Below are 11698 nucleotides of genomic sequence, written 5' to 3'. Positions count from 1 at the left end.
GGGGGGGGGGGAGGGTGGTGGGGGAGGGGGGGGGAGTTTGAGCAGCAGCGAGGGGGGGGGGGGTGGGTGTAGAGAGAGAGAGGGGGGGGGGGGCGGGCGGAGGGAGAGGAGCGTGGGGGGGGGGGGGAGGGGGGGTGATAGGGGGGTGGGGCGGGGCTGGGTTGGGTGGGCGGGCGTTGGGGGAGGGGGAGGTGGGGGGGGGGGGGGGGGGGGGGGGGGGGGGGGGGGGGTGGGGGGGGGGGGGGGGGGGGGGGGGGGGGGGGGGGGGGGGGTGGATATGTTTAGCTGTCATGTCTCAGAGTATACAGAGCAAGGAAGATCTACATACAATAGCTTGACGATAGTGTTGTCCATATTAATACGACCACATTCTTGAAGTGCTTCCAAGTCGACCCCCCATTAGCAATTAGTCATTAGTAGCCAACTTCCCATGTGTCCATTAGGCTATTGTATTGCTCGAATAATTGTTCGGAAAACGTAATTCTGCGCAGGTCATTTTAGCATTCTCAGCCTTTACACACGTCTCTTGAAGGCTGCGCATGACATTAATCATGGAAAGGTTTCCCGCCTCTCAGAAGTCACGATGTGGGTTGACGCGCACAGCGGAGCGCACAGCGCAGCAGTAACAAATAACCATCTACTGTATGTGTGGTGAGGAGATTTTATGCTTCAACGCTCCTGTGCCTGCGTATGATGGCTTGATATTACAATTTTAAGACAAGAATAGGTTACGGTTTGGTAAGGGATCGTCTTGTCCCCCTTTATATTTACAGTCGTGTTTATTTCTTCAACAACTAGATCGCGGGGAGCGGTGAGAGGCAACAACCATCGGTATTGAATGTTGGTAAGCAGGCGCCAGTACATGGGATTGTGACGCGGATTCTCGGGCTGCGCTGAATTGCAAGCGGGTACTGTAATCGCAGTTGAGATATGGACGCTGTTCGGTGAAGCATGTTGACAAATGTTCTTCTCCCAGACAACAAAAGCTGAAGTGGTAAGAAAGCTCTTAGTTTTGCCAGCCTTACATTTGCATCTGATTATAGAATGAATACATATGTCCTTTATACATAAGAAGCAAAAGGTTAATGGAGGAGTAACATTATATTGCATTGATAAAATATTGAATCTTGTTGTCTGAAACATTGTATTGCATTATTGTTGGGGACCTTTTCATTGTCATGTTGGAATTTTGAGCTGCAGCTTACGAAAGCATATCTCAGGGGATATGATATGCTTTTGTAAACTACACCTCAATATTCCATCATTAATAAGTCATGTAGGGTATCCCTAAAACACCTCCAATTTAGGTCAGTGGCCCAATGAATTCATAATAGCCTACTGTATGTGCCAAAGGTTCATTCCTTGCAGAGGATTGTTGACATCCTGCACTTTGCAGAATGCATCAATTTAGCCTGAATGTTGTGCAGTCGGAGAGTGATGGCATATTATTGTCGGCCTACCTTTGTGTACATTAATATCTGATTATGTACATTAATATTTGCCAAATCAATATTTGATGCATTAAGTTCCCACATTTTGAATGTTTGAATGTATTAGAACTGTGTCTGCAAGGGGGTTTTGTGATGTCTGGCAGTCCGGCTGAAAGGAACTGTATATAAGAAATTATTCAGAGAAACTAATTCACATGCAAAACAAAAGTTGAGTTACTTTAGACAAAGTTGCTTAGATCATGTACTAGGAACAAGCTGAATACAGTTTTTCCCCCATATTCCTGCAATAACACTTCTATGCTGTGTCCATTGTGGAAAAGGGTTTTCTGTCTGTGTAAGCCCTGCTCGCAGTGGCAAGCCTCGTGAGCCAGTTTCTTCTATTGCATGAACGCTCAGCCGTATAAGGTTAACCGTGTGAACGTCAAACCAATGACTAGAGAATTTCCATCACTGCACTGAGGAGGGAGGAATCAATAGAGGATAACAGCATGAGGCCTTCCTTCGCTTGATAATTGCAAGTTCCCCCATATCACTTACTGGGAGGATAGTCTAATCTAATGCATTCAAATGTTATTCTTGTAGTCAGACAGTGAGTGCACACTGTACACCAGGCCCTGTGGTATTTTTTAATATACTTTAACAGTTTATACAGTGGTACATCAGTGTCTTATTGCAGGACTCAATAAGTAACTGAGAGAGTTTATATTCAATACTATCTTGGCCTATATAATACTAAGTCGTTAGGAAAAAAACTGATGTAACTGAGCAAATGAAATACTGAGCCTACTCTCGCTCACACACATGCACACTGTAGTACACACATTATAGTACAATCACACAGTATATCAATACATTCCACTTAAATAATGTAAGTATTTTTTGGAATTAGTGGGTGTCAAGTTAATGATGCTTTGTTTAGCCTGTGGTCATTTTCTTTATTAGATTGTACCCCTCTCCTTACGCAATCAGCAGAACCCCAATAAACCAGACTTCTTCTGATCAACTCAGACAGGAACACTACTGTATCCCAATGACATGTTGTGACAGGTACCACTAATGCGGTTGTTATATGGTCCACTCAGGCCTCCCAGACACTCGGCCATCCCTCACCCTGGCTCTGAGGAGACGGTGTGCGAGACGCAGTCCTTCTTATTGAGCCGTGCTGCCTTTCGTAATGCGACTTTAAGAGCCACTCTTAGATTATGTCATTTGTAAACCAGCCTAAGTGGAGTCTGTCTGGTCAGATAGAGCTAATTTCCCAGAAGCTGAACGAACGGCCAGATAGAGAACAGTTACAGTGCATTATGTCTGTGTGCAACAGGCAGATCTGATGGGATGGGAGCCATGATGGATATAAAGATGCCAGTTACGGTTTTATTTATTTTAAGTTATCATTATTTTTTAAACATTTTTTTTGTAAACTGGTGAATACTTTAGGAAGAATATATGTTTACATTTTTATGTGCAAGATTTACAATTATGAAAAGCATGAATCCATAAAACCAACCTAGCTTACCTCCTAAGGATCTTAGACCTTTAGGCCAGGGTTTTCCAAACTGGCATCTTTATATCCAACATGACTCCGATACCATCAGATCTACCTGTTGCATACAGGCATAATGTACTGTAACTGTACTCATCAAGCTTAGATAATTTGAATTAGCTGTGTAGAAAGTGCTAGGGCATAAACCAAAACGTGCACCCAGGGAGTCCTCAGTACCGAGTTTGTGAAACCCCGCTCTAGACTAGAGGTCGACCGATTAATCGGGGCCGATTTCAAGTTTTCATAACAATCGGAAATTGGTATTTTTGGGCGCCGATTTGCCAATTTTTTTTTATTTTAATTATTATTATTATTTTTTACACCTTTATTTAATCTTTATTTAACTAGGCAAGTCAGTTAAGAACACATTCTTATTTTCAGTGACGGCCTAGGAACAGATTTTTAACCTTGTCAGCTCGGGGGATCCAATCTTGCAACCTTACAGTTAACTAGTCCAATGCTCTAACACCTGATTACATTGCACTCCACGAGGAGCCTGCCTGTTACGCGAATGCAGTAAGCTAAGGTAAATTGCTAGCTAGCATTAAACCTATCTTATAAAAAACAATCAATCAATGACTGTCATTGCTCCAATGTGTACTTAACCATAAACATCAATGCCTTTCTTAAAATCAATACACAAGTATATATTTTGAAACCTGCATATTTAGCTAAAATAAATCCAGGTTAACAGGCAATATTAACCAGGTGAAATTGCACGCAGAGCTAGGGTATATGCAACAGTTTGGGCCGCCTGGCTCTTTGCGAACTAATTTGCCAGAATTTTACGTAATTATGACATAACATTGAAGGTTGTGCAATGTAACAGCAATATTTAGACTCATGGATGCCACCCGTTAGATAAAATACAGAACGGAATATTTAGACTCATGGATGCCACCCGTTAGATAAAATACAGAACGGAATAAACGTTTTGTTTTCGAGGTGATAGTTTCCAGATTAGTCAAAGGTATATGGTTTAAAGAGAAATAGTCTACGCGTTATAATTCCTGTAATAACTTGCGGCTGAACTTGAAAGGGGTTCCTTCGTTATTTTACCGTTCATGTCTTCCATAGAGAATGTCTTGATCTACTTCAAATAAGGTCTGTGTTTCGTGCAGGCTTAAACTGCCTCGACGTTTTGATACCCGTGTAAATCTCACTAGGATAAGGTAACGTTTGTCAACATATTTTCATAAATCCACTACAAAAAAAAAAGATCTATATATTTAGCCAATATTGATCAGAGTTACCTTATCCTATGGATATCTACACAGTTATAAAATTGGCAAGGTGGTGTAAGCCTACACGAAACACAGACCTTATTCTAAATGAATCTAAAAATATCCTATGGAATAAATGAAGGAACCGCTTTTCAGATTTTGCTAGAAGGTGCCATGGGAATTATGACTCGCACTTTGGTCGTCAATTCTTACCATGCCCATTATTAAAATAGGATTTCCTGCATATAGAAATGACAGTTTTTGTTTTCAACATTCACCACAGGTAACTTAAACTCTATTTTTATCAAACAGTTGAGAGTATTTGTCTCCTAAGCAGACTCTTCAGTATCATTGTCACTTCAGAACTGTGTGTGTGTGTATTTATGTATTATATTAAGTTAAAATAAAAGTGTTCATTGTTCCTTCAGTATTGTTGCAATTGTCATTATTACAAAAATGTGTGTGTGTATGATATAATTACAGTGGGGAGAACAAGTATTTGATACACTGCCGATTTTGCAGGTTTTCCTACTTACAAAGCATGTAGAGGTCTGTAATTTTATCATAGGTACACTTCAACGGTGAGAGACGGAATCTAAAACAAAAATCCTGAATATCACATTGTATGATTTTTAAGTAATTAATTAGCATTTTATTGCATGACATAAGTATTTGATCACCTACCAACCAGTAAGAATTCCGGCTCTCACAGACCTGTTCGTTTTTCTTTAAGAAGCCCTCCTGTTCTCCACTCATTACCTGTATTAACTGCACCTGTTTGAACTTGTTACCTGTAAAAAGACACCTGTCCACACACTCAATCAAACAGACTCCAACCTCTCCACAATGGCCAAGACCAGAGAGCTGTGTAAGGACATCAGGGATAAAATTGTAGACCTGCACAAGGCTGGGATGGGCTACAGGACAATAGGCAAGCAGCTTGGTGAGAAGGCAACAACTGTTGGCGCAATTATTAGAAAATGGAAGAAGTTCAAGATGACGGTCAATCACCCTCGTCTGGGGCTCCATGCGAAGATCTCACCTCGTGGGCATCAATGATCATGAGGAAGGTGAGGGATCAGCCCAGAACTACATGGCAGGACCTGGTCAATGACCTGAAGAGAGCTGGGACCACAGTCTCAAAGAAAATCATTAGTAACACACTACGCCGTCATGGATTAAAATCCTGCAGCGCACACAAGGTCCCCCTGCTCAAGCCAGCGCATGTCCAGGCCCGTCTGAAGTTTGCCAATGACCATCTGGATGATCCAGAGGAGGAATGGGAGAAGGTCATGTGGTCTGATGAGACAAAAATAGAGCTTTTTGGTCTAAACTCCACTCGCCGTGTTTGGAGGAAGAAGAAGGATGAGTACAACCCCAAGAACACCATCCCAACCGTGAAGCACGGAGGTGGAAACATCATTCTTTGGGATGCTTTCTGCAAAGGGGACAGGACGACTGCACCGTATTGAGGGGAGGATGGATGGGGCCATGTATCGTGAGATCTTGGCCAACAACCTCCTTCCTCAGTAAGAGCATGAAGATGGGTCGTGGCTGGGTCTTCCAGCATGACAACGACCCGAAACACACAGCCATGGCAACTAAGGAGTGGCTCCGTAAGAAGCATCTCAAGGTCCTGGAGTGGCCTAGCCAGTCTCCAGACCTGAAACCCAATAGATAATCTTTGGAGGAGCTGAACGTCCGTATTGCCCAGCGACAGCCCCGAAACCTGAAGGATCTGGAGAAGATCTGTAGGGGGAGTGGGCCAAAATCCCTTCTGCAGTGTGTGCAAACCTAGTCAAGAACTACAGGAAACGTATGATCTCTGTAATTGCAAACAAAGTTTCTGTACCAAATATTAAGTTTTCTGCTTTTCTGATGTATCAAATACTTATGTCATGCAATAAAATGCAAATTAATTATTTAAAAATCATACAATGTGATTTTCTGGATTTTCGTTTTAGATTCCGTCTCTCACAGATGAAGTGTACCTATGATAAAAATTACAGACCTCTACATGCTTTGTAAGTAGGAAAACCTGCAAAATCGGCAGTGTATCAAATACTTGTTCTCCCCACTGTATATATATATATATATATATATAAAACATATATATATTTTTTAAATAAATCGTCCGATTAATCGGTATCGGCTTTTTTTGTCCTCCAATAATCGGTATCGGTATCGGTGTTGAAAAATCATAATCGGTCGACCTCTACTCTAGACTACAGTTGTGTTGCGGTGAAACTGTGAGCGTCCCGTCCAACTCATACACTTTCTCTGGGGTTGTGTGTCAGTGGAGAAACATATTCTATGTGGTTTAGAGAGGATTAGTAAAACGATACTGGACTGTGGCATTTACTGCGCCTCAGCCTGCCTCAGACAGCGCTGCTCAAGAGTCTATTACCTGAGTCGGGTCTCGGTGAAAAGTGGGTTTACAGAACTGATGGGCCCGGAAACATTACATTGATTGACCCAAAATGTACTTACACTAAATGACTCAAAGATTACCTACTTACCGCTGCAGACATAGGCTACATCCGAACAGACTCAGCCCTAGATGCAATTAGTTCCAGCATTAGGGCTCTATTACAGCGTGATTGAAATGTTCCCGTGTTTGCAGAGACTGCATTCACGGTAGGTGTGCATATGTCGGCTCAAACGGAAATGACTTTTACTTTTATATCGCACAATCTGGAACGCTTCAACGATACAGATCGAATAGAACCCTTAACCCGCAATAACCGCCGACTACATAGCAGTTTTATTGCTTTTATTTAGGCGATGTCGGAGGTATAACTGTCTTAAATCCCACCCGTGTTAGAAAGTTCAGAACGAGAAAGTGTAGGCTCTATAGAAATGACACTCAAGTTTAAAATCATTCAATTAAACAAGTGTTGATATCAGCCTAATCGAGTTGTCGATGACAACACGCAGTGTTGGAACTTGTAGCAAGGCTGCATAGGGTTTCGACTAATGCAACTCGGTGCATCCAATGGCAATGTCCGCTATAAGTATAACGCCAGGAGCCGCTTGCTGATTTGACAGCTCCAACGTAGTTCCACCTCTGACATCGCCTAAATAATACAATAATGCTGCTATGCAGTTGTCGGTTATCGCGGGTTAAGACAGATCTGATTGCATCTAGCCCATAGCCTACATCCTACTTCCAAACCAGGTTAGTGCTGTACTGTAGGTTCCTAGAGACCCTAAGACTGAGTTTCAGAGATATTCACTCTGCAAAGTACTGTCAGCCTCTAATGGATTCAATCTAAAATAACCATGACCATATATATTTTGAGCGTCTGTCTCCCTAGTTACACTTAATCAGAGCAGGATTATGGTAATGCAAAGTCACTCCACGGCAATGTTGAAGTGGGACAAGAGAGAGAAAACATGCCAATCAATGAGAGTTCCATCACAGCACTGGCAGGAAGCACATTATCTGTCCTCTGTACGCACGGATGACGCCGTCGCTGATCTCTATCCCACTCCTCCTCTACACTACTGCTGTGTTTTGTCATTTTCTGTTCGTCATGTCACAAGTGCCAATTCATTACAATTAGCCCAGTCAGGATCAAAGTGGGCTAAAAACTACTCACACAGAGATGGTTCTGTGTTGCTTCTGCCACACTGATATTAGTGTCATTTGCAATCACTTGTTGTCCTCGTTCCTTTTCTTCATTATTTTCGCTCTGACATTTTTTTTCATTGTCTCTCAGGCCGGCTGGTTGGTGAAGCTGTGACCTATGCAGGGTTGTCTTGGCTGATGGTCCAGGGGCTGTGTCCTTCCAGGAGGGTATGCCTGTATCCCACCATGCCGCTGCTGGCAGAATGGCTGCTGTGCCACTCCTTGGTGGCATGCCTGTTGCTGCACAGCTTGGCGCTCAGCGCCACCACCGCGGGCCTCCACGGGGCAAACACCGGCTGCTCCGAGAGCTGCTACTGCTCCGAGACGGCCGACGGCGGGAGGGTGGTGCGCTGCAGCAACATGCACCTGGCGGAGGTGCCGCATGACCTGCCCAATGACACTCGCCGACTTTACCTGGACGGTAACCTCCTCACCACCATCCCCGCCGACGCCTTTGCAGGGCTTCCTTTACTCAACGAGCTGGACCTCTCCCACAATGAACTAACTCAGATGGAGCCGGGGGCCTTCCGGGGTCTGGTCCCCTCTCTCAGGAGCCTGGACCTGTCCTCTAACAGACTGACCACCCTGGAGCCAGAGGTCCTGGGGGGCCTGAGGGCCCAGGCCAACCTCACCCACAACCCCTGGCACTGTGACTGCCGCCTCCAGGTGGCTATGCCTCGGCTGGACCTGGATCCGGTATCACTGGCTGGCGTGGTGTGCCACACTTCGGAGCCCAAGGACGTRGGCGTAGATACAGGGGTGCCCTTCGTCATGGTGGCGGCCGACCTGGACCTGTGCGCAGGGCTCAAGAGGACCACGGACGTGGCCATGCTGGTGACCATGTTCGGCTGGTTCGCCATGGTCATCTCCTACCTGGTGTATTATGTCAGGCACAACCAGGAGGACACACGGAGACACCTAGAGTACCTCAAGTCCCTTCCCAGCAAACTGGACAGGCCAGAGGTGTCCTCTAAACTCAGCACAGTGGTGTGAGAAGTAAATTACCAGACCTGGGTCAAATGCATTTTGTCAGGTACTTTCAAATTCTGTGCTTGATTTAGCTTGATTGCTGTGCAAGGAGGTAGAGTTTGCACTTTTGGGACAATTCTTGTGTAGTAGGTAAGCTAAATCAAGCGCACCTGTAGTATTTGAAAGTATTTGACATATATTTACCTAGGTCAGGTAGAGACACAGGAAATAACAGCCAAACACCTCAAACGGATCAAAAAAGGAAATGCGTAAACTTGGAAATAGACCGGGATACTACTGTACTGTACAGGTTTTCACCAGTAATCCATTGGAAACGCAATACCTCACGGTAACATTTCATTCAAACAAATTCACACTCTTTGATGAATTGTCATTACATTAGAGTCTTTATTTTCACATAGCTGTTTGTTATACGGATTAAGGAATTATTTTACACATACATTTGTGAATATTCTAAATGTATTTGCAAATCAGTCTGTCTTTATGTAAGATACTCTGTATTTGAAAATGATTTAATTCCAACGAGGTATTGAAAGATTGTCAAATGCATAACTATTTCACAATGGACTGCTGAGGGCACCGTTTTGTTGTTATTCAGGAATGCACGATGTCATAAAATGTCCCCATATTAGTAATAATACTGTGCTTGGCAGTATAACAGAGACTGCATTGTTCTTCCAGCAGCTGTACTCATTGAATGTTGGATCTTTATGTTCTGGATGAGAACCCCATGTAATCATCAAACATTGTACCGGAAAGAATAAAATCATGAAATGCTCCTTCATTTTTATTTTGGACACAATACCATATTTATTCACAGTTGTATTGCATGTAATATTTCATTTCACACAAAGACCGCCTGAACATATCACCTTTTTCATTTATTTGAAATGAACAATGTGTTCATTATATTGAATCATGGTATTTGACAGACCGTAGTGCACGATGGCAAAAGTAGTTTAGAAATATGAATTGAGCAACTTCAATCAGTGGGTCCAACAAGTAATTGTAAAAAAAAAAAAAAAAAATGTTTAAAAGAGTTCACTGTCTGAAGTATTATTTCAATTTCCTCCAAGCCTCATGAATTCCTTTGATCACACTAACAGGTATGTCTTTTAGAACTATGAATCTGCTTTAGGGACAGACTGCACTGAATATGACTTCTGTCACACACACACATGACAGCCACAATGCACACAGTAAAACTCCACACCCTCAGGCTGAAATAAAAATGATAGATTTGACCCATGCTCAACGTTTGGAAACTGGGCCTGCCGATGGGATCGCCCCTGGCCTCCCCCGTCATGACGTAATGGGAATAAATACAGAATGGTGTTTTCCTATCCTACTGGAACTATTAAAACCCTGCCCCTTGACCGTGGTACAGTATCTAGCCACAGTCTGTCCGCTTTTTGTCTGTCTTAAGTGCTCGTTCGTGGAGGATAGGAAAATGGGGGTAACCTTTCTCTCTCTCTCTCTCTCTCTCTCTCTCTCTCTCTCTCTCTCTCCCTTGCGTTTATCTGTCATCGTGGAAATTGCAGCTGAGCTCTAATGGCCACGGTGACCTACACACCACCAATCTGATGCTGAACCCTGAGGGTCAATCATGCACACGCACGCACAAATAAATATAGTTTACATAATTATACAGTATAGCCTGTTCGATCTTAAAAATGTCAGTCATGAGTCGTACCAGACACGGACACATTGCCCTCATTAGCATGTGTTTTATTTGCATGGACAAATGGACTCAGTCACATTTCCATACACATTGTAATAGGAGAATGTCTGTACATGGGTGCTATGTAAGCAATAAGCCACATTGGGGGGTATATGGCCAATATACCACGGGTAAGGGCTGTTCTTAAGCACGACGCAACGCAGAGTGCCAAGACACAGCCCTTAGCCGTGGTATATTGGCCATATATCACAAACCCCGAGGTGCCTTATTGCTATTATAAACAAATGTGACAAAACAAATGTTTTGTCATACCCGTATATGGTCTGATAATACCACCGCTTTCAACCAATCAGCATTTAGGGATCAAACCACCCAGTTTATAAAGGAGTGTATAGCCTACAGCTAAACACTATCGTATTGTTAGTCTGAGCTCTCCTCGTAGCTGAACGTTATTAAACACACTCACTCTCTCCTGGATGAAAGGCAGGCTTGATAGGTGACATTCAAACAGTGTCCTGGTGTCTGAGAACATCCCTGTTCTCAGACACCACTGTCACTCTGAAACCAGACTCATTGCTCTGCTCCTCAGTTACACTCTGTAGTAAGTGCGAGGGCTTTCTCTCAGGAGATGGAAACGCAAATCTCTCCCCTTCATTTTTAAATGCCGTGTCCTCTGGGAAATCGAGACATTCCCTGACTGCTTTCGATTTGATGTAAAGTGGCTTATTGTCTTGTGTTTAGACCTACTGTAGTCAAATGGAAAGTATTGTTGTTTAAATAAGAATTGAGGACTCATTGAGTCATACTGCTGAAAGTAGAAGATGGGTATAGGAACACACACACACACACACACACACACACACACACACACACACACACACACACACACACTCTGAGCTCATATCCAACCCTGTCAGAGTTACTAAGCTCTCTCCTCCCCATGTGTCAGCTGGTTAATTGCAGGTGGAGGGAACAAGTCCTCTCAGTCCATCTCCCTGAATGAGCTTTGGAGTTTCACTGATTACTTCTGCAATGCCACACTCGCTCCATTGTTTACGAAAGGAAGAGAATACGCAGCAGAGAGAACGAAGCGTTGGTTTGAGGCTCCTGATTAGATCTCAGGACTGTTGTTCTCTGTCTCCCTCATTTCCTAAATTGTCTTGTGTTTGCTTGATTTCA

The 11698-nt window shown here is 43.5% G+C and overlaps 1 protein-coding gene across 1 annotated transcript; it reads left to right on the top strand.

Annotated features, from left to right (window-relative positions):
* Positions 1-607: 607 nt before the first annotated feature.
* LOC112074129 (leucine-rich repeat-containing protein 3B-like) lies at positions 608-9807 on the top strand. Its single transcript, XM_024141353.2, has 2 exons — positions 608-994; positions 7940-9807. Exon 2 carries the CDS (start codon positions 7987-7989, stop codon positions 8839-8841), a length of 855 nt encoding a protein of 284 aa, XP_023997121.1. The 5' UTR covers positions 608-994; positions 7940-7986; the 3' UTR covers positions 8842-9807.
* The last annotated feature ends 1891 nt before the right edge of the window (positions 9808-11698 follow it).

Source organism: Salvelinus sp. IW2-2015, unplaced genomic scaffold (assembly GCF_002910315.2).
Source record: "Salvelinus sp. IW2-2015 unplaced genomic scaffold, ASM291031v2 Un_scaffold2505, whole genome shotgun sequence".
Taxonomy (NCBI): Eukaryota; Metazoa; Chordata; class Actinopteri; order Salmoniformes; family Salmonidae; genus Salvelinus; species Salvelinus sp. IW2-2015.
This window is presented reverse-complemented; position numbering and strand designations above follow the sequence as displayed.